The 27874-nt window shown below is 57.2% G+C and overlaps 1 protein-coding gene across 5 annotated transcripts; it reads right to left on the bottom strand.

Moving 5' to 3' along the window:
* Positions 1-320: 320 nt before the first annotated feature.
* On the bottom strand, positions 321-27778 carry RNF157 (ring finger protein 157). 5 transcript variants are annotated; one of them, XR_011683409.1, is made up of 22 exons: positions 27517-27775; positions 22504-22622; positions 17528-17616; positions 16516-16662; positions 15868-15985; positions 15712-15778; positions 15513-15556; positions 15082-15129; positions 14718-14789; positions 13727-13886; positions 12154-12266; positions 11161-11399; positions 10957-11065; positions 10633-10744; positions 9998-10206; positions 9801-9866; positions 9332-9380; positions 7774-7884; positions 7100-7195; positions 3121-3161; positions 1458-2686; positions 321-1424 (listed from the first exon to the last, which is right to left on the bottom strand). XR_011683409.1 is itself a non-coding variant. In XM_071452817.1 (21 exons), exons 1-20 carry the CDS (start codon positions 27602-27604, stop codon positions 3121-3123), a joined length of 2097 nt encoding a protein of 698 aa, XP_071308918.1. In that variant the 5' UTR covers positions 27605-27775; the 3' UTR covers positions 321-2686. The 5 variants fall into 5 exon arrangements, 4 of the variants coding, with proteins under 4 accessions (XP_071308918.1, XP_071308920.1, XP_071308919.1 ...); XM_071452817.1 differs by having other exon boundaries at positions 321-2686; XM_071452819.1 differs by lacking the exon at positions 7100-7195 and having other exon boundaries at positions 321-2686; positions 27517-27774.
* Between the last annotated feature and the right edge of the window lie 96 nt (positions 27779-27874).

Here is a 27874-nt window from a genome sequence, read left to right as displayed (position 1 = left end):
AGTTCCCTCTGGGTGTCCTCATCCATCCCAGCAGTGACAGGGCCACCCACACTACACAGCAGGAAGATGCCTCTACCCCAGGCCAGACTCTTCCTGCAGAGGTTTAGTTTGCATTTGCCCTTTCTCCATCCTGGCAGGATTTAGGATAGTTGGGAATGCAGGTTGGGAAGTGTTTTAGGACATTTGGATCAGCTGGGCTGTTTTGGAGGAGGTACTGAGTGACAGGTGAGTGGGTGCTCCCAGCCCAAAAGGGTTTTTACTGACCAAATCCCCCAAACCCCGACTGCCCTCACCCTGACCCCACAAAATGACTCTAGACATTTTGTCGACATAAGATACCCTTTATTAAACATACTCTTAAAATCCAAAACATGCTCAAAGCAAAATCATAAGCAGCAATCTGGTTTCCTTCCTTAAATCCCTGACACGTGGGTCACTGGAACGAGGGGCTGTCACCTTCCACCCCGCGCTGCCTGCCCCTCATCCCGCCTGGGTGGCCGAGGACGGCGCTGATGTCACTCGTGCCCAAATCCCGTCTCTCCTGTGCCACCCAGAGGATGGATTCCTTGCTCACAGCCAGGCAGCAGCGCTGCTCGGCCGCAGCCTCCTCCCGGCTCCTCTCCATCGCTCTGAGCGAGGGCAGCGCCTGCCCGCAGCCACCCCGTGCGTTTGTCTGGCTCCAGCAGCCCTGGGGACACAGCTCAGACGAGCCAGAAAACGCTCACAGTCTCTCCCAAGTCCTCCTTGCTCTGCTGGCAGCCACAAGCACAGCTGCAGCCTGTGCCAGGGTGCCAGGCCAGCTGTCCTTGTCCCCTTTGGAACCACGAGGAAGGTTGGGCTTTGGTAGACGAGGTGCCCCTGGAGCACCAGCCCGATTTTCTCTCCCCTGCCCATGCTGGAGCCTTAGGGAAGAGATGGCTGCCGTGGTTTTCTCAGCTCAGCATGCCAGTGAACCTCCAAAGCTGCTCCCGTGTGCTGCCGTGGCTCCTTAGGGCTGGGTCACCCAGCAGGTCCCCAAACGGGGCACAGGGCTTGTCCCCACCACTTGAGCCCTCCCTGCTCTTGCAGCTCCCACCTGGCATGCCACAGGATGGCGTTTTGGAGATGTCACCCCCTGACATCAAACACCCAGCCCTGGGTTCCCAGGGAGGAATTTGGGAGCTGTTGAGCTTACAGGAGACACAGCCAGCCCAGGGGAGAGAGCAGTGGGATCACTGGTCCTGGCAGGACCCACACACAGAAAGGCAGAGAAAACACCCCCAGCCCCCCAAAGGGCTCCATCCTTCTCTAGGAGCCACAGTCATCATCAGCACAATTTTTCTGCCATGGGGATGGCACTGGGAACCTGCTTCCACCCTCCAGGGACCCTGCTGTCAGTGCAGGAGCATCTCTGTGCTAAGGTGGCTCTGAAATGCAGCTGTGTCCTGCAAAGAGGAGGAGGTGGCCTTTGCTGCCACAGCCATGTGACAAAACCAGGTGGGGAAAAGGGAGGCTCAGCTTCCCACCCTGGGCTGCCCCAAACAGCTCCAGAGCCTGCTGGATTGGGATGCAGGGTCTGATGCTGCTCCAAGTGATTTCTGACTGTCCCTGATGCTCTCTGGAGCGGAGCCTGGCCTCTGCCAGTGGCCCCACCAGGCCCCAAGGTCTGTGGCTTTGTCCCTCCTGCTTTACTATCCCTGTGTGTCTGCCCTTGGAGCAAAATCCACTTATGCTGCCAGCCCAGTGCTGGCCAGAGGGATGGGGATGGAGATGGGGGCAGCCCCCACACCCTCATCCACTCCTTGCTACAAAGTGTTATGGGGAGGGCAGGACGGGGGGCATGGGGTGACACTTTTGGCACTTGTTCCAGAGAGAGGGCGCAGCCCAGAGCCCTGAGCCACAGCAGGGTGGAAGACAGAGGATAAATTGTCAATGCCCCAGGGGCTGGTGACTGGGCTGGGGGTGGTACCAGGCCTCCTGCCCACCCCTACCACCTGCTCCATGCCTCGGGGCCAGGCCCAGGAGCCCAGGTGCTGCTCAGGAGAGCAGAGGGAGGGGCAGCTATGGGGGCAGAGTTACCGCCAGTGCCTGAATGGGGACATCCCATGGCATAGGGACATCCCATGGCAAGGCAGGGGCACAGGGCAGCAAACCTGGAGGGGGGGGTGACCCCCCATGAAAGTCAGCAGCTCATGCACCAAGGATGCCAATCCCAACACTCCTCCTAGAGCCCACAGCCCTGAACAGTGTCCTCCCATTGTCCCCACCCACCCACATCCCAGAACCCCTTGGTGAGGTGTCCCTGTCCCATCTGCTCCACACTTTGGAGGAGAGGAGGCTGGGGCTGTAAGATGATGGGGGGGGGGGGGGGGGGGGGCAGGAGGGACCCCAGCCCATCCTCATTGGGGCTGGAGAATGGAAAGGTGCCAATGGGGGGCTCCAAAGTAACATGGCTTTCAGCCCCCACACAAAAGTCAAGGTTACCGTCTTTTCTTTTGAAAATCAGTCCTGGTACAGCCGAGGGGTGGCGGTGACGATGCCCAGGGTGCCCAGACACCAGGGTCCCTCTGGGTGGGCAGGGGGCTCCGTGCCCCCCCGAGGCTGAGCCCTCACACGGGCAGGGCGGGTGCTGCCTGCTCCGGGGGGCCCGGGGGGCAGTGGGGCCAGGTCTGCTGCAGCCCCACGTTGTTGTTGGCTGCCTCTGGGCCTGGGGGGAGAAAATGGGGGTTAGGGGCTCCCAAAGCCCACGGGTGCACTGAGCTCGTTTTTCCACGGGGGGTGTGATTTATTCTCCCAAAGCGACACCCACCTCCCCAGCCCCCCGTTGGGTTCTGGCTGCAGTGAAGGCTGGGGGTGCCTGCACTTACCTCTCCAGGCTGGGGAGCCCCTAAAAACCCCAATTTCTCAGGAATGCTGAGGGCCAAACGGGAAGCACAGTGGCTGGGTTTAAATTACCTAAATGAAGGGGGGCCACCCATGCCCGGTGAGAGGCCCCATGCGGGTGGGGCTGCAGGTCAGGCACCAAGGGATGTCCCCTGGCCTGGGCAGTGAGGGGGCCACCAGCAATGGTGACAACGCAGTGCCAACCCCCGGGGGGACGGGGCACAGGGCAGATGCAGCTCTGGGGTCTCATGGTCTCACCTATTCCTCAATGTTAATGGGGCAGGAGTCCGGCACGGCGGCTGCGTGGCAGGAGAGACCAGAAGGCACAAGGTGAAGGCGGGAGCGGCGGGGACAGGGGAGGGGACACGGGGACATGCACACGAGCAGCGCAGGGGGTGACAGCGGGGCCTGGGGGGTCTCATCCCCTGTGAACGGCTCTGGGAGGGGGCAGGGAGCTGCCACCAGGCACGGGGTGAGGGTCCCCATGCTGGAGCCCCCCGGGGTTTGGTGCCAAGGGGAACCGAGGGGTGACAGGGGTGACATGCTTGTGGTGTGGGGACAGCTGGGTCCCCCATGCCTCCTCTCCAGCTGCAGGCTGCTGGGGCAGGGGGCTGGCAGAGCTCGGCCCGTGGCTTGTGTCCCACCACCAAACCCATCAGAGGCTGCATGGTGCCCTTAGGAAGGGGGTGCACCCCTAAGGCAGCTTGGCTGCACCCTCCAGCGAGGTTAAACCCTGTGCCCAGGGCAGCTCTGAGCTGGAAGGACTGCGTGAGGCCATGCCAAGGCCAAGGGCTGAGGCTTTCTCAGAGGGGGAGCAACAAAATCCTGCTGCCTGCTGATTTATGGGAGGTGACAGCTGCCATTTCGAGTGGCTTTTCATGGCGAGCTCAGGCTGGAGAGCGAGGCATCTTAAGTCTGCAGATCCCGGAGGGAATGGATAATTAAACAGGACCACACGTACATGCACACGGAAATCCCATTAAGGGCTTGATATGGCCTGAGTCACTGCAGTGCTCCAGTGCAGACTCAGCTGTGCTCTGTGCACCCTTGAGAGGGTGCTGAGGAGCAGGGCTGGGCCAGCAGGACATGGTCTGGCCCTGGAGCAGGGTATCAGCCCTGTGCCCACCCACCCCCTACCCCTTGTGCTGCTGGAGGGGTCTCCCCTGCTGCCAGCAGCTGGCAGAGCTGCCCTGGGCAGATCAAAATCCATCCAAATCCATCCTGGTGAAACCCAAATCCATCCTGGTGAAACCCAGCTCCCAAATCCATCCTGGTGAAACCCAAATCCATCCTGGTGAAACCCAGCTCCCAAATCCATCCTGGTGAAACCCAACCGGCTGGCCCAGCCCACTACTCACAGCTCACAGCATCTGTGGCTTTAAACTAGCAGGAGCCCTCAGGGGATTTCAGGTTTTCTACAGCAGCTCCCCAGCTCCCCCACCTCGGTGCCAGCCTTTCTGGCAGATGTCTTTCCCCAGTTTCTCTTTCCAAAGCTGTTTTTCCACCTGCCCCCAGCAGAGGCTGCAGCCAGGGGATGCTCTGAACCCTGGGGACAGCCTCTGCAACCCATGCTCCGCAGGATCCACATAAGGACATGTATCTGTAGGTTTTAGTTAAACCTCATGTTCAAAAATCCCTGGGATGAGAACTTTTGCCTCCTCACAAGGCTCTTTCCCACCAGATTGAAATCTGCAGAGATTTCAAAAGAAGCTTTGAGGAACCACGTCCTGCACCTTCATCCATTACAGAGAGGACAAAAACATCATTATCAAATGCCACCAGCTTGGAGATTGTCCAAGAGACTTGATGGACTTGGAGATGTAGACTCTGAACACCACAGATCTCAAGGGCCAGGATGCAGCTGCCTTCCCTACAATCACTGAGTGGGGCTGTCATAAACTGGGTACAAGCCCTGAGAGATTTTATGAATGATACAGCCAAAACAAAACCACAAAACATGGAACACCCCCAGTCTGTCTCACCACGAGCCTAAAGGACTGTAAATTTAAAGACACAATACCGATCTTAACTCCTTGTGATATAGAAGCTGACTGTAGAGGGCTTAAGGGTGCCCAGCATACCCTCCACAACTGCTGCAAAAACTTCTCCAAGACCTATAAAATCAACTCTGAACATTTCAAGGTCAAGTTGGTTGAGCAACAACAAATATTGTTTAATCCTAGTCCTTAAAGAGATGCAGACCAATGTTCCTGCTATCCAACCAAAACATTCATCTTTTACAGGTACCTCCTCTGCTGGGTGGTTTTCCTGGCTAAACCAGAGGCTGTTACCTCACACATCTAACTGATATATTGGGAACTGGAATAGGAGTGTTGAACAATATCAGTCTTGAAACTCTGACTGATCAATTGGGTGCAACCATCAATTATTTGAACACTACAGACCAACCCTTAAGGTCTTCCTTATCTGCTCTTGGAAACACACAGTAATCAGCTTCAAATATCCAAAGTATCCAAATGCTAATGACCAGCTTGGCTGATGGTCTGGAAATTGCTCAAAGCAGTGTCTTCAGCACCCAGCTGTATTCCAGCTCAGTTGTGGTTACACTCCTGCAGTTCTGGGATAATCACTGAATGGGAAAAGGGACTTTTATTCATTGAAATTTGAAAAGGCATTTAAATTCTGGTGGTCTTCAATGAAATTTTCTTATGTCCCCATCACTAGTAAGGTCACAGTGTTTGCCTTAGCAACACAGAATGTTTCTGTATGTACCAAGCACCAAATCCTGGTGGTGGGAATGGGATTAGATCCATTGGAGCACTGAGCACGGGCTTTTACCAATCACACACATGCATGGCAAACCACTGATGTAGATTGTTGTGTGGTGAGAGAATGACAGGGGTTTATATGTGAAAGTAATATTCTGATAGCCTAAACAGTGGGTTTGGACACAGAACTGTGTCTATCATTTCGAAATGTCTCCTGATAATGACCCTGAATCCATCGCAGTGTCCATAGGATAAGGGGGTGTGTGTCTTAGAACCCCTTGTGACAATTTAACAGTGGGTGACACAAAGATACAGCTTTGTAACCACTTGAATCCATGTATTTGTAAGTTCACCTATAGAGCAGAGTGTGACTTCAGCTACTCCTACCAAAAACTGCACCAAAATGTATGTTAGATGTGTTATATGACATTTTGTCTAAAACCCCTGCTGGAATGGATTGTTAAAAATTGGTTGAAAACTGCTGGAACATCCTGATCTCCACAAACTGGTACAACAGCTCAAAAAGGAAAGTCAGAAAACAATGATCACTGTCCATTATTATGTGGAAAAAATGCCTTGTATCCTACAGTGAGGGAAAAGGGATGGAGAACACCACGTCTGCCATTCCCAGGGACCATGGAGAGCCCCAAAGCCCCCACTCTGCACCTCCTTACCCTCTGCTTTTCCCCACATGTGCCAAGGCTGGACCACCCCTCTCATGCAGCACAGCTGGTGCTGAGGGCTGCAGCTGCTGGACACATGGACAGGTGTGGTGGCCAAAGGATGGAGAGGACATCCTTGGCTGGGCTCAGCCCAGGGACCAGCTCCTGCATGCCAGCCCAGTGCACACCTCACAGCAGAGCAAGAATTCGACCCTGTGCTGGAGCCATCTGGGCTGCAAAGCTCCCCCTTCCTCATCCTCCCCCCAGCACAACCAAGAGGGATGCAGTCAAGGATGGCTTTGGCTGCTGCCACAGCCAGGGGATGCTTTGCCAGGCCCTCCAGCAAAGCAGAGGTGCTGCTGGGACACCCCCAGCTCCCTCCCCAGCCCCCCCAGGCCAGCAGGACTCAGCCAGTGCTGACAGAGGGTGATGGAGAGGACACAGGGCTTGTGTGTTCCTCCCCAAGAGCCTCAGCCGTGTTTCTCCAGCACAGAAACCACCAGGAACAGGCAAGGCAGCAGGAGAGGAGGCTTTCCCAAAGGAGCAGAGGAAAAGAAAGGATTTCTTCTCCCTCCAGTGGGTTTCACCCACCCTCTTGGCTCTCCAGCACCTGCTGCAGGTCTGGGACCTGACACAAACTCAGCTGAAGGGGCAAGGCACAGGCAGAGCTGCTTTCAGCTTGTCCACAAATGTATTGACTGAGACCCCATGGAGGGTGTTGTTTTGGCTTTTTGGCTCGTTTCAACACACACAGGCTGAGGAAGCAGAGCCTGCAGGGCTGGGCAGGGTCCCCAGCCCATTGCCCCCTTCCACACAGGGGCCAGGGGTGTTCAATACATTTGTCACCTTTGGGCAACTCTGGGCAGGGAAGGGGCACAAGCGTGGGTGGAGGAAACCGTGTTGGCACAGAGCGAACATGAACTTTCACACAGACGGAGGAGCCTGGGGGGAAGGAAGAAAAGAAAGGGATGGAGAGAGGCTGGGAGGAAATAAAAGTGGAAGGAGGGTGGGGGAGAAAGATGAAGAAATGGGAAAGATGGATGAAAGCTGGGGCTCTGTAGAAAGATGACCTGGTGGACACACCCCATCTCCCTGAACTTGGGAGGCTGCACAGCTGGACTGCCTGTGGATCACACCCCAACACAAAATACTGCTGTGCCCACCACAAGCCTGTACCAGGCTACAGCTGTGCCACACAACACCTTCCTAAGGAGGACTGGTGCCTCCTGGGGTGCCAGCAGCCCCCTGGCCAAGGGACAGAGAATCCCAGCAAAGCAAGTCTGCAGCTGCCTGGGGACATCCCAATCTGAACAGGCCACCCTGACCCATGGGTGGTGACATGGCTGGTGCTCAGCCCCACAGGGGGACGGCTGGAGGGGTGCAGTGAGGACAACCTGGCAGGAATGGTGGGAATGATGGTGATGGGAGAGGAGGGATGGATGCAAAGGGCTGGGGGGATGCAGGGAAGAGTGGAACTGTCCCCCCCACCCCAAGTTCATGTTCAGCAGATGGCCACTCACCAGGTAAGCAGGCCTCAGAGCACAGTTTATTGTCCAGCGCTCTCACGTGTGCGATGCCCATGTCATTGTTATTGTCACAGCTCAGACCGAGGAAAGCGCCTGTCCTCGGGCCTGGAAGGGAGTTAAGGCAGTTACCGCCGCGGCCGCCTTTGGCACTGGGGGTGGGACTGCTGGGGGCTTTTCCTCTCCCCTCCCCAGCCTCTTTCAAAACAAAAAAATGACACAGGAACGATGCACCGGGGTGGGAGCGGGTGAAGAGTGGACAATAAGGCCTGGGCACGGCCCCAGCTGCTCCTCTCCTCGCAGCGGCCGCATCGGAACAGCAACAATGTGGGCATGAGCATGAACCTGCCCAGGGTTCAGCCAGACCTTCCCTCTGGCACAGCCAGGCTGTGGTGGCACCCATCACCTCCTGCAGGAGCCTCTCCAGCACCAGCGGTGCAGTGAGAGCTGCGTGGATGCCAGCAAGAGGCAGTAGCTGGATGCGTGGGGCAAAAGAAGCCATAGCCAAGCTTTTGCAGGGGCATGGAGGCCTTTGGGGATGAGGGAGGGAACTCTGCTTCTTAGCATCGCTTCTACAAGAGATCAGCCTCCAGGGTCTTAGCTGCATCCATCAGATGCAGGTGACTGAACCTCAGGAGGGATGTTCCCAAATGTGCCAGCAGCCCTGCTGAGAACAGGTGCAGGACTGTGTCCTAAGGAGAGAGGCCATCCTGCTCCCAGAGCTGTTGGGATGCCCATGGATGTCCACCACAGCCTCTGGTTCTCCTATGTGTTATACTTGAGTCTCCCCATCAGCACGAGCCTCTCTGCAGGTCAGAGGCCATGATTTGGGGATGGGTGTTCCATGGGTGTTCCTGCTTTCCAGCTTGGCTGAGCATCCAGGATGGATGGGGAAATAGTTTTGTTGTATTTTTGTTAAAAAGAGACTTGGAAATGTGGGAGGGGGCACACTGTTGGCCTCCCTGTTGCCCAAAAGCAATCCAGGGCAGTTGGTGGCCAATGGCATGGAGGTGACCACCTCTTTCCCTCTTTCCTTGGCTGCCTGAGCTCAAGGGAGAAGGTGAGAGGAGCCCTCAATGTGCATGTGTTGATTTGCAAAAGCACATTGAGGACAGACCAAAGTGAGGGAAGCATCCCAGAGGGAACAGCTCTGCAGCCCCTTCCTATGGGAATCAGCCCAGACACTGATTTCTACTGGGCTTCTACTGAGTCTCAGAGATCTGAGAAAAGACCTTGGTGAGGGAAAAAAACCACACAGAGAGAGAGGCCTCTTTCCCATTTGGCTCCTTGGAAAAACCAATGGGTCCTGCTCCATGGAAGAACCAGCCACGGCCTGCTCCATGTCCCACACCGAGCCCTCTGGTCCCCATGGCTGCCTGGCTCCCCCACCCACTGGTGCTCAGCCCCCGTGGGTGTCCCTGATGTTCCTCTGACGCCAGGGTCCCCCAGGGCTCTCCCTGATGGCAGTGGGGGAGCTGGGGACAGCACAGCACCTCCCACTCACGGTGACAGTGAGCTGAAAGTGAGGGGACAACCACGACCCAGGGCCTTTTACCGTCTTCCTGTGTGGGAGAGGCGTCCTCGTCCTCCAGCACATCGTTGCCCTGTGGCACAGCGAGAGGCAGCGAGTGTTAGCCCAGGGCTGTGCCGGGGGCTGTTTCCAGGTCCCTCTGGGGGAACATCCCTGGCCCTGGGGGTTCCATGGATCAGGAATGGTGGCACACAGCCCCACTGCCCCATCCATCCCCAGGGCAGCCCACAGGGACATGGATGCGTGGGCAGCACATTGCCCAGCCCAGCCCTGGGGGAACGTGGTGCCACTGCCCAGCTTCCCCCTTCATGGGCACAGCTGGGATCCCCCCACAGTGCAGGGTGACACCACAGCTCCCAACTCTGGGCACCACTGGGATCCCCCCACAGTGCAGGGTGACACCACAGCTCCCAACTCTGGGCACCACTGGGATCCCCCCACAGTGCAGGGTGACACCCCAGCTCCCAGTCCCCTGGGGGATGGTTCTGGTTACCTCAGCATCGCGCTCCTCGGCAGAGATGCTGACAAAATTCAGATCCGGGGACTCCACAGGTGTTGACTGTAGGAGGAAGGTGGGAAAGATGGAAGGAAAAGAAAACTAAAATCTGGTGCCCATGGTTTTGGAGGAGGAGTTAGATCCCATGGGGGAGCTCTCCAAGCTGGGCTCCACCACCAACCGCCAGTCCCCACCTCTCCATCAGAGGCTGTGGCGCTCGCGGCCGCAGGCGAGGGGAGCATGTCCCCCTCCTCTTCCTCCTCCTCCTCCTCTTCCTCCTCCGTGCCAGGGGCGATGTAGGAGCCAGACATGGAGGACACGGTGTCAGTGCTGAGCTGGGAGTGCTGGCTCTGGGAGGAGGCCATGGACATGACGGACTGAGCCAGGCTGCTGCTCACGGGCTCTGGGGGAGAGCAGGGGCTGAGGGGGCTGCTGGACCCCCCCACCCACGGGTGGGAGTCATGGCACAGCACCCACTAATGGAACAGGGGCTAATGAGGAGGAGTGGGGTGCAGAGGAAGGACTGGCTGCACACCACGGAGATGTGATGGGTGCAAAGCTGCCAGCAGCAGGTCCCTAGGGCTCACAGCACCCTGGTTTTGGGTCTACAGGGTGACAAAACAGGCATGATCAGTGTCCCTGTGATTCCCATCTCCAGGTGTACAGGTGACAAAGCAGAGGTGACACCCTGGGGCTCCATCCAATGTCCATGGCAGGGTAAGAGGGGGCCATGCCACCCCTCTTTGCATCCCCCCACAGTGTGACAGTCCTGAGATCACCATGCCACTCTCCTGCCCTGCCAGCACCTATGAGCCCCTCCCTGCTGTACCTTCTGGGGACGAGATGGTGGAGGACAGGGGTGTCCCAGTGCACGAGGACTGGTCGATGGCTCCTGATGATGACAGGGTGAGGTTTTCACTCTCTGGGGTTGCACCACATTCCTGGAAGAGGAGCCCATGGGAAGGATGGGATGGGGGATATTCAGCATGGATGGCCCATCTCCTCCAGGCATTCTCATGGATGGAGGAAGAGCCAGGAGGGGCGACCCCAGCCAGTCCCTCTGGTCCCAAGCCTCCCCCTAGCCTGCTGCCCCCCCAGTGCCTCAACTCCTTACCAGCAGTAAGGAGTTACACTGATTTTGGACAGTGCTCACCTCCTCATGCCGGGCTGGGGATCTCCTCCTGGCCACCCTCAGCTCTGACTCAGTGCACGATTTCTCATCCTCCTCTTCGGGCAGGATGGAGGAGTTCTGTGAGATGGACCTGGCCAGAGGGGCAAAGCAGAAGGTTTCACCCCTGCCCACATGCCCCAGACCCCCTGAGCACCCCCAGCCTCCCGTACCCACCCCAGGACTCACTTGGAGATGCTTTTCTTCAGCTTGAGCCCCACGGGGCCGCAGTCGGGCAGGCGCTCGAGGGGTGCCAGGGCCCTCAGGGGGGGCAGGGGGCCCTCACTGCCGTAGGAGGGCAGGGTCCCCACGCCTGGGGGGTCCCCCAGGGCTCGCAGGGGCAGCGCGGCCGGCGACGGCGTCAGGGGCCCATTGAGGGCCTCCAGCAGGGAAACCACCTCGTAACCCGGCGGGATGTGCTCCGAGGACTGCGGGGAGCATTGTCAGGACATACGTTAGGAAAAATCCTTTTAACAGGGTTTTTTCACCTGAGAAGCTGAGAGGCCTCAGAAATTAAATGTAAACAGTAATTATCTCCTGCTGTGGAATGCAACAGGTGCATCTTTGATTGCTCTCATGTGGTTGTTTTTAATTAATGGCCAATCCCAGTCCAGGTGTTTCGGACTCTCTCTTATTATCATTCCATTCTTTTTCTTTGCTAGCCTTCTGATGAATTCCTTTCTTCTATCCTTTTAGTATAGTTTTAATATATAATTTTCTTTTAATATAATATATATATCATAAAATAATAAATAAGCCTTCTGAAACACGGAGTCAAGATCCTCATCTCTTCCCTCATCCTGGGACCCCTGCGAACACCACCAGCTTTGGTGACCCCAAGTGAGGAACATTCCCACAGAGGATCATGGGGTGAAGATGTGAGGATCCTTCCTGGGCCATTTTGCTGATCCACTCATTCCCAGTGGAATCAAAATGCCCCAGGAAGAAGCTCAAACCTAGAGAATGGACACTCAGCCAAAAAGCTTTTTCCTCTTTCTTTTTTTTTTGTTTTTTGTTTTTTGTTTTTTGTTTTTTGTTTTTTGTAATATCAACCCTGCATTTTTGCAAGATGAATTTGCAATAAATAAATAATCAAACCCTCTTCTTCAGAGACACATGGATGCCCAAACCTCCCCACGCTGGTGGGAGAGGCCAGGGTCCCACCTTCAGCCAGGCACTGACCGAGTGCTCCTCGGAGTCCGAGGTCTGCGCGGCGATGATGGGGTTGAAACTGGTGGGCGAGAGCGGGCCCAGCTTTTTCCTCATGGCTCGGATTTGAAGCAAGGCTCGGAAAGCTGGGGCAGCAGGGGAAAAAGGGAGGGGTGAAAACCAGGCATTGAAAGGAGACCTGTCAAAAAATGACACCCCATTTCCCAAGGGGGGCATCCAGTGGGGCTAAAGGAACTGCAGGGTTCGAGGGTGGGAGATGCTGGTCCATTGCTAGAGCACTGGTTGGGCAGCACCTCCAGTGCTGTGTCCAGTTCTGGCCCCTCACTTTAGGAAGGACACTGAGACACTTGAGCACGTCCAGAGGAGGCAACGAGGCTGGTGAGGGGCTTGGAACACAAACCCTGTGAGGAAGCCCTGAGGGAGCTGGGGGTGCTCAGCCTGGAGCAAAGGAGACTCAGGGCTGCCCTCATCACTCTCACAGCTCCTGAAAGGTGCCTGTGCCCAGCTGGGGCTGGGCTCTTTCTCCAGCAGCACTGACAGAACCAGAGCACACAGCCTCGAGCTGCACCAAGGGAAATACAGGTTGGATATTAGGGAAAAGTGTTTTACAGAAAGGGTGATAAAGTTCTGGAATGGCTGCCCAGGGAGGTGGTGGAGTCCCCATCCCTGGGTGTGTTTAACAAAGCCTGGATGTGGCACTGGGTGCCAGGGTTTAGTTGAGCTGTTGGGACTGGGTTGGACTCAGTGATCTTGAAGGTCTCTTCCAACCCAGTGATTCTCTGAATTCTGTGAAAAATGACACCCTGTTTCCCAAGAGGGGCATCCCTAGTGGGGCTACAGGGACTGCAGAACTCAAGGGGGGGGGAGATGACAGCCCATTCCTAAAGATCCCAGCCCATTCCCAGAGCTGCCAGCCCATTCCTAGAGATGCCAGCCCATTCCTAGAGATCCCAGCCCATTCCCAGAGATCCCAGCCCATTTCCCCAGATCCCAGCCCGTTCCCCCGGATCCCAGCCCGTTCCCCCGGATCCCAGCCCGTTCCCCGGATCCCAGCCTGTTCCCCCCGGATCCCAGCCCGTTCCCCTACATCCCAGCCCGTTCCCCCAGATCCCAGCCCATTCCCCATGATGCCAGCCTGTTCCTAGAGACACCAGCCCATTTTTAGAGATGCCAGCCCTTTCGTAGAGATCCTAGCCCATTCCCAGAGATCCCATCCCGTTCCCCCGGATCCCAGCCCGTTCCCCCCGGATCCCAGCCCGTTCCCCCGGCTCCCAGCCCGTTCCCCAGATCCCAGCCCGTTTCCCCTAGATCCCAGCCCGTTCCCCCGGATCCCAGCCCATTCCCCAGATCCCAGCCCGTTCCCCCGGATCCCAGCCCGTTCCCCAGATCCCAGCCCGTTCCCCAGATCCCAGCCCGTTTCCCCTAGATCCCAGCCCGTTCCCCCCGGATCCCAGCCCGTTCCCCCCGGATCCCAGCCCGTTCCCCCGGATCCCAGCCCGTTCCCCCCGGATCCCAGCCCGTTTCCCCTAGATCCCAGCCCGTTCCCCCGGACCGCAGCCCGTTCCCAGCCCTCTCCCCGCCTCACGCAGCCGGCAGATGGGGCAGTTGTTGGCCTGGTAGCGCAGGGTGTCGGCGCAGGTGTTGCACAGGCAGAGGTGGCGGCAGGGCAGGATCAGCGTGTCCCGCACGTCCGACAGGCACACCACGCACTCGGCGCTGTTATCGCTCACCTCGTCCTCGGCCACCTGCCCAGGGCACAGAGGGACCTGCTTGGCCTCGGGGGTCCCCAGCCCGTGCTCTAAAACACTGGCTGGGTGCTCAGAGAGAGCTCTGCCTGTGTCCATGGGCTGCCTGCTCTGGAAATGACCCCCTGGGATCTCATTCCTCTCCTCCAGGAGGCTGGGAGATGAGGCCAAAGGAAACAGAAACCCACACTTTCACCCCAATTTTTACATATTAGAGCAGAACATAATGTTGCCCTGTTCTTCTAAGTTCTTCTAAGCCTTCTGATGTTTACATTCTTGTAATGAACCTTCTCACACACTTTTATATAAATAATTATTGTTTTACATTTTTTTCTAGAAGAGGAGTAATTTGCTGGACTGTTGGTTTGTCCAGTGTCATTGGAGAGGTGGCACTTTCATTCTCCAATCCTCCACTGTCACTTTTAAAAGTCTATAAATGTTGAAGTCAGAAAATAAACTTCCCTTCTTTTTACCTTGGAGTTTCCAGCCTGTGTGTCATTTTATTTCGTGTCCTCTAACAGCATAAGGCACATCCCATACTTTGAGCCCCATGCTCCCCATCCATCCCATGCCTTGAGCCCCGTGCTCCCCATCTAAGCCATCTCCCTTCCCCCAAGGAACCACAAAGGATGGGGGAAAAAGCTCAATCCTTCAATTTTCTGCCTCCAGCAGCTTCAATGCCAACACAAAATGTCCCCAGCCAGCACCAGCTCTGTGCTGTGCTGCAAACTCTTGCCCTGAGCACGTTTCAGTGGCCAGGCCTGTGCTAGGGGAGGGGAAGAAGGGATGAGGGAAGGTCCTGGGGTGCAGGCAGGGGGTGCAGGCACACACCTTGGAGTCCTGTGTGTTGTACTTGTTCTCAATGCCGTAGATCTCCTGCAGGAGGTAGCTCACACCATCCACCTGCAATCCCATGGGCAAGGGGTGAGCAGCACAGACACCTTGTGTCTGTCTTGGAGGACTTGTCTTGGAGGACTGCTTGGGCCAGTCCTCCTCCCACCAGCATCCAGGGGCTCTCTTTGCATTGATAACCTTGAAATTGCATTCCCTGGGAGGCAGGGGAGTGCAATTTCAAGGTTATCAATGCAAAAGGCTGGGAGAGGCTTGGGGCTTTTGGGGCTCCCCAAAACCCCTCAGTGCCTCCCCTGCAGGGTGGGCAGGGACACCTGCACCTCAGGGACACCTCAACACTCACCACTTGCTTCTGCTTGAGGGGCTTCACGCAGAAGGTGCCATCACTGTGCTGGAGGGAGGAAAGAGCACATGGGTGAGCACCCCTGGGCTGCTGTGCTGGAGCACCCACTCACCCTGTGGCTGTCACTGCTCCCTCCCTGCTCCCAACAAGCCCATTTTGCAGGAATTCTGGCTTTTCCTGACAGCCCAGCACCAGGTAGCTGTGGCAGGTCACACACACTGCAAAGCTTGTTGGAGGAAGGAAGATGGAGTTGAACCCAAATGCCTTAGAAGTGGGTGCTTAAAATGAGGGAACAGTCCCAGGATTTGAGGAACAGCACAAAACATCCCCAGCCCAGCAGCACCATCCCGATTCCCAGGGATTCTCCAGGCTCTTGCACCTGGTGGGTGATGGAGGCAGGAGGAGGGGGATGGCCCCAGTTTGGCACTTACCTTCTCAAAGGTGGCGAGCAGCACGTGGCAGTGCCCACTGTGCTCTGCAAGACACAAAGGAGCACTCAGGGCTTGGGGATGTGCAGGGGGACAGGCAGAGCCACGGCAGCAGTGAGGAAAAGCAGGAGGCTCTGCCCAGCTGGCATCACAATGCCAGCAAACCAGGAAAAGCCATCCCAGCAAGGAACCCCGTCCTCACCCTCTCCTTCATCCACCACTGCCTGCACCACCATGGGATAAACCTCGCGGTCCAGGTCGAAGCCCAGCTGGAGAGAGACAGGGGAGGCTTGGTGAGATGGAGCAGAGCTGAGCCTTCCTCCCACCTCCATCTGCACGGGATGAAGTCAGGACCCACCTCCTCCTCGCTCCACTCGGACGGGTCGATGGTGTGGGAGGGCACACAGAACTGCTGGCACACCCCCCGCTTGTAGTGCACCGTCTCTGACTGCAGGCTGTTGTCCCTGGGGGTGTAGCTGTGCCATGGAGACAGGACAGGGTCAGGGCACCTCGGGTGTCCCCACACCCCTCCTGCTCTCCCCAGAGCACAGAGATGCCAGGAAAATGGGAGAGGGAGGGTTTCTGTCACTCCTCCCCTCCCAGATGCCTCTTGGGGCTGAGGTGAGAACTCTAAAATGAGCTAAAATAATCCACAGGGTAAAATAAACACAGCACAGGAGGGGACAGGGACAACTCCATGGCCAGCCTGGAGGGGTTTGGGAGGGAGAATTATTTCCCCATGCCTCCATTCTGATCTGAAGGTAAAAAGAGGGAGCAGGATGTGACAGGGAGGGAGATGGCAGAGCATGGCAAGGACGTGGTGGTGGCACCTGGGGGAAACAAGGAGCCCCCTCCAATCTCAGCACCACCTCAGCTGTTTCCTGTCCTGAAGAGGAAAGATGCTCAGGGAGGAGGCTCCATGTCCATCAGGCAGGGACACACACCAGGCTTGGGGGGACACAGGCCAGGCTGGGGAGGAGACACAGGCCTGTTTGGGGCCCCTCACCTCGCCACCCCGTTGTGGAATTCCTCAGTTGCCTGGTAGTAGATGGTAATGGCCACACGGGCGTCCGTGTCGAAGGTGAACTCCACGTTGTAGTGCACCTTGGCTTTGCTCACTTCTTCCCCCGGGGTCTTCACCTCCTCCGAGCACCTGGGGAACACAGAGGGTCCAGGAGTTGGGCTTTGGGGTGCTCCAGGACTAATCCCCTCGGCACCAAAAGGGGCTGCTGCCCTCCATCAGGGGACACTGAGGCACAACAAGAGCGCTGGGCACGCCCAAGGTCGCGCCTGCAGGCTGGGAAGCGCCGCAGACAGATTTGAGCCCTAATCCCGCATCCCCCGGCCCTGCCGCAATCCCCAGCCTCCCTCCAGCAAAGCCTTTGGAAGGTGGGGGAGGAAGAAGAAGCAAAGCACTTCAAAGGCAGCGCTAAAATCCTTTAATCCTGCGGCACTGCCTGTGCTGGCATGCGGGAATGAGAGGGGAAGGGCAGGAGCTCATCCTCCATCGTGCGGGAATGAGAGCAGGGGAAGGGCAGGGGCTCATCCTCCATCCTGAATGACAGCAGCCCCGGGACAGGAGGGGAAGGCAGAGGCTCATCCTCCATCGTGCGGGAATGAGAGCAGGGGAAGGGCAGGGGAAGAGCAGGGGCTCATCCTCCATCCTGAATGAGAGCAGGGGAAGGGCAGCAGCTCATCCTCCATCCTGCTGGAATGAGAGCAGCCCCGGGAGCCAGGAGGGGAAGGCAGAGGCTCATCCTCCATCCTGAATGAGAGCAGCCCCGGGAGCCAGGAGGGGAAGGACAGAGGCTCATCCTCCATCCCGCTGGAATGAGAGCAGCCCCGGAACAGGAGGGGAAGGACAGAGGCTCATCCTCCATCCCGCTGGAATGAGAGTGGCCCCGGGAACCAGGAGGGGAAGGACAGAGGCTCATCCTCACCCTGCTGGAATGAGAGCAACCCCGTGCCCGCATCCCTGGGATCGCCCAGCAGGACCCTCCCTGCCCGCGGGGACTCACTTGACGAGGCGCAGGGTGTCCTTGCGGATGTTGATTAAACTCCTGAGGGTCTTCACGGGTTCCTGAGGAGGTGGAGCAGCATAAGGGAACTAGGACGAGAGAGACACCGCTGAAGGCAGAGCACACGGGGGCACTGCCGTGGCTCTGGGCCCCTCAGTGACCCCAACGCCCTACAGAGGGAATTGGGGTGGCCTGGGCATCCTGATGGGTGCTGAGCACCTGGAGCTCCTGCTGGCACTTGGGTACCAGGCAGCACAATGACAGGGACATCCCTTCACAAACAGCCCAGGACAGCAGGGACAGTTTCACTGGGGAGGGGACACAGAGGGGCTGTTCCTTGTCCCTTTGGCTGGAGGCTGAAGGGGATGGGGGGCACAGGGCAGCAGCTGCTGATGGATTTTTATGCTGCTGGATGAGGCTGGGCAGAGCTGAGGCTCCCTCCCTGCCCACCAGCCAAGAAAAAACAGGCACAAGTGTCCCTGTTTCCTCCCTGTGGTGGATGGGATTTTGGGTGGTGGAATCCTGCCAGCCCCGTGCCCAGAGCAGAGAGCCAGCAAAGTGTCTGGGCAGGAGCAGGCAGGCGGCAGCATCCCTCCTCCAAGGTGACATTGTCCTTCCCAGTCCTTTCTGTGCACTTGACAGGGGCTACAGGGCTCCTGGGGAGAGGGGACACAGGGGTGGCACCATGGGGACACCCTCTCTGTGGCACTGCAGTCACCCAGGGAGACTGAGGGCAGTGGGGAAGGGGTGCAGGAGCCACCTCCCCCTCTCCATCTCCATCTCCCAGGTAGGTTTAGCTGCAGGAGGGATCAGCCCTGACTAAGGCCCAGCTTGCTGGCAAGCTGCCACCATGTGCCAAGGGACAGCCAGAGGCAGGAGGGTGTCAGGTGCCATCAGGGATGGCAGATGGTCCAAGAGTCTCAACTGCTGCCTTTGGAGAGGGAATAGTGTCCCACTGTCCCTCACCAGGGCACCCACTGCACCCCAGTACTGAGGGGACAAGGGCAGGTGGCCCTTGGGGATCCCCTGCAGGAGCTCAGCTGCCCATTTCCCATGTCCCATGTCCCATGTTCCTGGTGCTCTCACATGGGACAACCATCATCACCTAAGCTGTCCTCAAAGCCATCCCCACCTTTCCTGTGCCCAAAGCCCTGCAGAGCAGGGATGGCACTGGGGGACCCGTGCTGGGCTCAGGGGGACAGGCTGGGACAGGCAGCTGCAGAGCCCCCCAGTGCAGGCACAGCTCTGTCCCATCCCTGCTCCACCATCCCACAGCTCTGATCCCACAGGTGCCACTGAAGGCAGACTAAAGCCTGGGCTGGGCACAGCATGGCTGATGGCATCAGAGGCTTTGGACATGAATTGCCAGCACTGTGGAACTGCCTCCCACTGCTCTCACCCTCTGCAGGAGGGAAAAGGGCAGCAGAGTCATTAAACTGCTGTTAACGAACTTTTGTATGAGTCACTAAACGTGCACCTGCAGAACTGAGCACCTGCAGAGTCACCCATTGCAGCTGGAGGGGAGAGAGTGGGAACATGCTCCAGGCTGAAGCTGAGCCTGCCATGACAGGTTGTGCCATGTCGTGATACATCCCCTGCTATTCAAACTAATGCAGTCACCCAAAATTGCTCATTTGCACCACTCAAACCATACCCAAACCAGCCCATGGGTGCATCCCCCCTCCTGCTGCAGCAGCCAGGGGTGGGTGACAGAGGAGGGAAGGGAGGTGACAGGGGCTGTGGGGCTGGGCAGGATGGGGAAGTGCCACAGGCAAATTGTGCTCTGCAGAAACCACTTCGGGCTCTTTCACTCCCACGTGTGAAAAGCACTTTTTGGGGGTGGTTGGATTTCTTTTTAAATTGAATTTTACATGCCAGATTTTGCATGTCAGAAAGGGACTCTTCAGAGGACGTTTTGCATCTCCTCACTTTCAATCAAGCTGAAACACAACAGAAAAAACTGGGTAACGGTTGTGGTGCAGTTAAGAATGTCATCCACGTGCCTACAGCAACATTTGGTGCAGACCAGCTTTTGCTGAAGTGAAATAAAAACCACCCTCAAAAGTCTGTCTTGGGGTTTTTCTACAAACAAACCCCAGCAGCTTTGCGTGGGCAGGGAAACCCAGTGGCACATTTCAACAGTTCCTGGCTTCCCCTGTGCTCCCTGAGTGCCTCCAGCAGCTGCTCTGCTCCTCAGCCCCTGCATGGTGGCAGCTACTTAAACCTGCAACGCCCTTCCCAGCCCCTTGGGAACCTGTTCCCAGCTGGAAAATCCAGATTATCATGTACCCATGGAGGGGAGAGCCTGCACAGCCTCTGGCTGCCCTGCACATCCCTGTGGCAGCAGTGCTGTTCATAGCTCAGACAAACTGCTCTGCTCACAGAGCACTTGGGACACCATTCTTCCAAGATCACCTGGCCCTTGATCCCCAAGGAAGCCAAAATTGATCCCCCACCAAAAAGCAGTGGCCATCTTTAATGCTTCCAGCCCCACCAGGGCTCTCCCAGAAGGTCAGAAAGCAAAAATAGCACAAAGAAGCATCAGGACAGCACTTGGCGGCAGCATCAGAGAGACCCAAGTGTTGCCTGGACACAGGCTGGGACCAGAACCAACACAGATCCCCCAGCTCCTCCCTGAGCCCCCAAAACTGGCCTGAGTCAAAGTGCAGCCCCAGAACTGCCCCTGCTCCCCAGGAAGATGGGATCTTGGATCTTGGTCACAGCTCTGCAGCCCAGAGCCATCGGTAATTAAACCGGAGCAGGACAATTTAGCTCGTGATGCTGGATTAATTCTCTCTGCTGTTTCCAAGCTGTTCCTTTGCCTTCCCTGCTGCTCTGCTGACATGGGAACTGCTCACTGGGCAGTTTAGAGGCTTTTACTGTAATCATGAGGATTTCTCAACACTCGCTGCTGGAAGAGACCCTGAGTGCTGATGTCTCATTTTCAGGGAAGTGCAGAGGAGGGAGGGAAAGGCTCTGCCTTTGGCCCCCACTGTTCCTGGGCTTTGTGGGTGCTCCTGACCACGGCTCTGCCTGGATCCCTGCTCTGGCACAGCCCAGGGCTGGACACTTCCCTGCTGAAGGACCACATGATGCTACCAAAGCCAGTTCCAAGGAGGAAACAGGAACTTTACTGGCAGCAGGCAATGCTTGAGAGCTGGGCCAAAGCACAGGCAAGTTTATCTCAACTTAACAGAAAAGCTTTGGTGACTTTTAAGTCCTCGCCCTGAATCTTTTGAATATTTAACCCCCGCAAACTCCTCCAGCCAGTGCTGATGAATTGTCCCACTGCTGAGAGGCACCTGGATGAGGGGGGACATCACTCCCAGCCTGAGCCCCTGCTCTCATTTCCTCCCTTTCCAAAGGCAGCAAGCACAAAAACCATCTCCAGGAGCCTGGAGTGTAGGGACCCCCCTCCAGCCAGGTTCCCTTGTGCCCTGAGACCAGCTTTGCACCCAGCAGTGCAAAACCCATCCATGCCCCTCCCAGCCCCAACCTACCCCCAGTCTTTTCACTATTTATTTTATTTTATTTTATTTTATTTTATTTTATTTTATTTTATTTTATTTTATTTTATTTTATTTTATTTTATTTTATTTTATTTTATATTTCTTCCCATTCCTTGTTAGAGCTTGGGGAGTAATTTCAGCTGCTCCTGTCCAAGCTGCTCTACTCCCCTGAACCACACCAGGGCCTCTGTGTTGTGTGCCCTCCTGTCTGGGATATGGCTCCTGGATGAGATGGGGAAGGCAAGAGAAAACTCAGCTCTTGGAGAGGGAATGCGAAAGAAGTTGGATTAAATCAGCCCAATTCCCCTTCACCACCAGTCCTGGATAGGAGACAGGCTGCAGCAGTGTGAAAAATGCATATTTTATGATTGGCTTTTTGCAAATATTAAAATGAATATTATATGTGTTGTGTTAGAAAGTAATGCTGTATTAATTCTCTTAAGCACTGTGTTAAATATAGTTTTAGGTTATAAAGAATGTTAAAATAGAAACGATGCTATGTAGGATACTTTTTTTGAAGAAAGGACTCACACTGAGATAGCAGCCACAAGACATCTAAATCTTTCAGAGAAAAAAAATTTATTGCTCCATTATCAGGAGAAATGAACTTCTTCCTGCCTTGAAGGCGCTGTTAGGTTTCAGAGGAAGAAGTTGATGATGACCAGACAGAACCCTATGTTTGAATGGAATTTATACATCATGTATGAAGTGTATGAATATGCAACAGGCTGAAGTTTTTAAGGGTTAATCCTTTGTTAATGTGGGTCCTTTTTTCGGGCTCATGCTGCCCAGAAAAAGGTACCCGGACATCCGTAACTCTTTGTATTTATTGTCTCATATTGTCCTAATTCAATTTGTCCATATTATTATTACTCTAGTTGTATTACTATTTTTTATAACCATTTTATTACTATTAAACTTTTAAAATTTAAAAAAAAAGTGATTGGCGTTTTTCACAAGCAGGAACCCAGCCCTCGTATGAGCCATCCAAGAATCCACTCTAGGTGGGCTTGGCAGGCTCTGCCCATGGAGGGGACACCCAGCAGCCCGTGGAGGAGACACCCAGCAGCGTGTCCTGCACACCCCCTGTCACACACAGCCTGTCCCACCCCCCCTGTCACACACAGCCTGTCCCGCACACCCCCTGTCACACTCAGCCTGTCCCGCACATCCCCTGTCACACTCAGCCTGTCCCACACATCCCCTGTCACACACAGCCTGTCCCACCCCCCCTGTCACACACAGCCTGTCCCGCACACCCCCTGTCACACTCAGCCTGTCCCACCCCCTGTCACACTCAGCCTGTCCCGCACACCCCCTGTCACACACAGCCTGTCCCATCCCCTGTCACACTCAGCCTGTCCCACATATCCCCTGTCACACTCAGCCTGTCCCACCCCCTGTCACACTCAGCCTGTCCCGGTTCGGACTGGGCCGTGCCGGTGCCCGGTTCCCCCCGGTACCCACCACCACGGGCCGGTTGCCCAGGAAGTTGAGGTCGCTGTTCTCGCCGAACAGGTACCCCTCGGGGTGCGTGGAGTCGAACTTCTCCCCGCCCATGATGAAGTGGTTGGCGAAGTAACTCCCTGAAACGAGAGCACAGCGAGCGCCTGAGCCGAGGGGAGCGGCACCAAGCCACCGGATCGATGGCTCGGAGGTGACTTTGTCCCCAGGGTCACCTTGCTGGGAGCCTTTCTGGTTGAGCTCACACACTGAGGCTGCCGAGGACCACGCTCCCTGCCTGCCCTCCCCTCCTCCGGCATCCCACCCGCTCCAGCACCACGCTCCGAGCCGGGATGGGGAGAGGCGCAGGGCTCCAGCTCTCGGGGCTGCTCCATCCCTGGGATTTAACAGCGCCTGCTCCCCTTTCCCTGTCTGGGAAACCCCTGCGAGCCCCAGCACGGCCTGAGCCACCCAAGGTCACCCTGACCTTCAGCCATCCCCGCCCTGGCAGGAGTGGATGGATCCTGGTGAGGAGGGAGAGGAGATGGCCCCTGGGGCAGCAGAGCAGCGCTAATCCTGGCCATAAACAGCAGCTCATGCCCCGAAGGGGGCAGGAGAGGCAGGGGCACAGCCTGACCTGCAGAGAGCCCCGGAGGAGCCGGGCTGGCTCCCACATCCCGGGGATGCTGCTGGGAAGGGCAGCCCGGAGCCAGATACAGCCCAGGGCTGCTCCTGCCCTGATGGCACAGACCTCGTGTGTGTCCCCAGCCAGACACTGCCCAGGCCGGCTGCAGCTGCCACCAGGAGCGTGGGCAGAGCGCAACTGACCCGAGCTCTGTCAGTTCTCAGCCTGCAGCCTTCCCTAGGAAGGGCTCACCTGGGCCAGGCAGGATTTTGGGGTCCTGTAGACCCTCCAGGAGGACAGCACCTGCCCTGCAGAGTGCTCCACGTTGCCCTAGATTCTTTCTTCCAGAGTTCCTTCTTCCCTCACAGAGCCAAAACACCGGAATGTCCCAGCCCCGAGCTGGGAGCAGCCCCCAGGTCAGGCACTTCTCCACTCCAGGGGAGTTTCCTCCCAGCCCAGCCAGGAGACAACTGGTGCCTGCTCCTTGTCTGTGAGAGCTGGGCTGTGTGGGGAAAGCATGTTGTGGCACAGGAACTGGCCAGGCAGGAGGGCTGGGATTTGTGGTGGCAAAAAAGGGAAAGGGAAAGGTGGACAGGGATGGGGCAGCAGCAAGGGGTGAGCAGAGGCACCAGGAGTCAGTCAGATATGGACAGTCCTGCATCCTGACAGGAATGCCACTGGGGCAGAGTTTAGCTTATAAAAACCCCAAACCCATCAGCACAGATCCATCTGCACCCCCGTGGGGGACACCCCAAAACCAAACATTTGGGGACCACAGATAAAGGAGCTTAAACCTGGGCTGCAGCTCTGCAATCGGCTTCCAACAGAGGCAGGGCCTGTTCAGGGCTGGATCAGGCTTTAATCCTGCACTGAAACCCAAAAGGGAGCCCCAAGCCCAAGGGGAGGAGTAGGGGGGATGCAACTCTGGGCCAGGAGGGAGGAGTGGGGTCACACAGCTCTGCCCCAGCCCCGTGGCACAGCCATGCCTGGATGCAGCCAGCCCCTGAGCAAACGTCGACCATCAATTATTGATGCCTGCTGCTTTCAGGTCCCATTTTCCATCTACATAATTTATAGGCAGCTCGCCTGGAAGGACTCGGCCAGGTGGAAAAAAAAAGCCTCAAGAGCAAAGTGCCTTCAGAGCTGCCTGCAACAGCACAGCCAGGGGAGAACGGGGCCATCCAGAGCTCTTCCTGACACTGACTTGGAGCAAGAGCAGGAGATGGCAAAAAAATTACATTTAAACATGGAGAAAAGCCACCCGAGCAGTGAGGAAAAGCTGGAAAATAGAGCACAGGCTCTCTGATTTGCCCAGCCAGGGTTTAGTGCGTGCTGGGGGCTCCCACAGGATGGGCAGAGCAGGTGAGGACCACGCTGCCATCACCCAGTCTCCCTGCCAGGGGTTGGGAGCATCCCTGGCTGCTGCAGGCTCCCAGCACATCCCCCAGAGGCTACAACTCCCTCTTGACAGCAGAGGCAGAACCAGCCCTATGCTCCCTCCCAGGAAGGGTCCTCCTTGCTGTTAAACAAGAGGCTTGAGTGGTGCCAGGCTTTTCCAGGGAAGCACCAGCACAGGAAAGCCCAGGGCATGGGCAGGAGCCTGTCAGTGACTCCCTGGACATGGCTGGGGGGCAGGGAAGCACCTTCCCAGCCACAGCCACCTTATCATGGGCTGACTGTAAATCCAACGCCCACTCCCAGGGAAGGAGAGCCTGTCAAGGACAGCCTCATCTCAGGAAGGGCTGCACAGAGCAGCTGCTGGAAAGGAGGAATAAACCCCAATTGCCTCAGGCTCCTGGCAAAAAAAATGTCTGTGTGTCCTGCACATCTGCTGGCACCAGCACACACCTGGCAGCAGCTGTCAGCTCCTTTTCCCCATGAGTGGAAGCGATGCCACCTTGTCCAGCTGACAGAGAAGGGTGAGGACCCTCGTGTGTGACAGGTCCTGCACTGTGCCCCAGTCACCACTGCCCTGCTGGGCTCTGGTACTGCAGCCTCTGTCTCTCCAAAGCTGCTAAACCAGAAAAGCTCATTCCCAGCTCATCCACACACCCCTGGTGAGGGAAGCACAGGTTTGCACAGCCTGCAGCCAGCCCAGACAGTGGCATGGCTTGGTGCTGGCACAGGGACACCCTGCGGCCACGGGTGCCAGCACAGGGTGCTGGGATGGGCTGGGTAAAGGCTCTGGGTGCTTCTGCCCCTGGGCAGCCCATTATTTAATTCTGTGCTCTAAAGCAGGCAGCCAGAGCCAGCAGCAGCCAGAGCTGAGGACAAACCCTGCCACGGCACTGCTGTGTCAGCCCTCGGCTGCCACGGCTCTGCACCACCTGGGCTTGTGCCCCACGACTGGGGAGCACTGCTGCAGGAATCCTTGTGCTCCTGCCCCTGCTCACAGCCCCATGTGCCCCAGGGGAGTTCGGTGCCAGCCTCAGCTGGGGACAGGGGCTGAAAGCTGGGGACTTGCCCCAAAAGCCAGGCCAGTAGACAGGCAGTGAGCTCCATCTACAGCCCCCACTGGCTCTGCCTCCCAGTGGCAGCCACGGGAGTAAATCTCAGCCTTTGTTTCAAAAATTATGGTTTAACCCCAAAATTATGGTTTAACTAATCCTATTGACACTGTCTGGAGGGGATGGGACCCCCCAGGATGGGGAGATGCTAAACTGGGACCAGACACAGCTGTGCTATTCCCACAGGCTGCACTGGCCATCCTGAGAGAGCCCAACAGCCAAAGCCACATCCATAGAGAGAGGAAAATGCCCCAAGGTCCCATGAGGTTCCCCTCCAAGACCACATTTCCAAGCCAGTGGCTGTTTCCAGGTGGCTTTTGAGGTGAGGGAAGTGCTGCTGCCACAGCAGAATCAGCTCCTCTGCCCGGCACGTCCTCCCTCAGCTGCCGGCAGCACTGGAGGCAAATCCCATCGGATTAAAGGCAAACCAGCCATAATCTCCCAGGGTCACCAGCCTGCCCTTGTCCCTGTGCAGATGGCTGTGTCACCTGTGTCACTCCTGCCCTTCTCCCAGGGACCCTGGGCAGCAGCAGGACATACCCCCAGAGCCAGCAGTGGGACCAGGCCAGCTGAGCACAGCCAGGAGCCCCAGGCTCCCCCTGAAAGCTGGAGTTGAGCATCAACCTGGTGGCCTCTGCAGCTGAGATGAGCTTGCAAGTGCTCAGCTGGGTGCACTTGCACCCTCCACCCCTTTGTATCCAGATATTTCAAGAGCCCCTTAATAAGACAGGGTCCCAAGGGAAAAACTTGTAATGCACAGAGACACCGACCCTACAAAGAGTAATCCCATGCATGGGCTGGTCCAGCCTCACCAGGCATCAAAGTGACAGAGGCCTTGAAACCACGTAAAAAGGGGAGCTGGGGGAGCCCTGCAGGAGGCCAGGCTGTCAGGGATCAGCCATCTCCAGCCAGCTGTGCAACCTATTTTAGATTAAAATTAAAAAAAAAAAAAAAGGCAAGCACAGCTTTTCAGGACAAGCACAGAGTTTGTGTTGGCTGTAATTCTTGCTAAGGAGGTCTTTAGTTGTAATTAGTGAATAATTTGCCACAGCACTAACGATCTGAGCGTTTACCTTATCCTATTAACTACCAAAATAGTTACCTATTAGTAATATTCAGTGCTGCAAGGATCCTGTGCAGTCTCCTCGCAGGCACACACGGTGCTCCGGGGCATCACCCACCGGGGCCGGTATTTTTGCGGCTCTGAAGCGCTGCCCACCCGAGGGCTGGACCCCATCACCCCTCCCTCCCCCTCGGACACCCGCTCAGCCCGGCCCTTGCAGGGAAAAGTGAGGCACGGAGGGGAGGGACGGATTTTCCAAGGTCACACACAAGGTTTGAGCCAGGGCCGGATTGGGGAGCGGGAGATGAATCACAGCGAGCCTCGAGGCGCGGAGAGGAGCCGGGAAGGCTCCCCAGGGCAGGGGCTGGGGTGCTACGATGGGGCAGAGCTCTGGGAAGGAGGGATCCCCTCCAATCCCTCCCACCCCAGCCTCCCTCATCCTCCCGGGAATTTAAACCCAGGATTTTCCCGAGCAGCCAGCACCGGAGTAACTGGCTATAAAAAGCAACTCCGGAGCCCGGTGCCGCAGACCACGGCTACAGAAATAATCATGACAATAATGTCATTAAAGTCGCGTCAACTCAGCCAAGTTTGGGAAGCGGGGTGTACGGGCAGAGGGGCTCCTGGAGAGGGGGGACCCCCATCCCTCCGCGCCGAACTCACGCAGGGTGCCCGCACCAGACCCAGATTTTCAGGGTGCCCCCCCCGTGCGTCAGGGTTTGTTTTGGGGTGCGCAGGGTCACCCCGCCCGGAGCAAGGTCGTGCCCGGTGCCTGCCCGACTCGCTCCCCTCTTTCCCTCCCCACCGGCGGCACCGGGACCCGAGACACCCCGGGGGCTCACCGGATTTCGGGGGGTATCTGTAGACGGAATTAGCGGGGATATCCACTTCCTCCACCCCTGCGTTCTGCCGGCTGGTCAGAGCCCCCATGGCCGGGCCGGGCTCAGCGGCCGGGGGGCGCCGGGGACTCCTCCCGCCCGGGACCGGGACGGGGGCCGGGAGCGGGGCTGGCGGCGGCCCCCGCCCGCAGCATCCTCCGCTCGCTCCGCTCTGCGCCGCGCCCGGCGCCGCCTCCGCGGCACCGCGGGGCTGCGACACTCGGGGCGGGGCCGCCATCGGCCGGCACGCCCCGGCCCGGCCCGGCCCGGCCCGGCTCGGCGGCGAGCTGAGGGGACGCGATGCTGCCGGGATCGCCGTGCC

The sequence above is a fragment of the Agelaius tricolor genome, unplaced genomic scaffold (genome assembly GCF_023055355.1).
Source record: "Agelaius tricolor isolate 1412-34295 unplaced genomic scaffold, bAgeTri1.0.p SCAF_35, whole genome shotgun sequence".
Classification (NCBI taxonomy): Eukaryota; Metazoa; Chordata; class Aves; order Passeriformes; family Icteridae; genus Agelaius; species Agelaius tricolor.
This window is presented reverse-complemented; position numbering and strand designations above follow the sequence as displayed.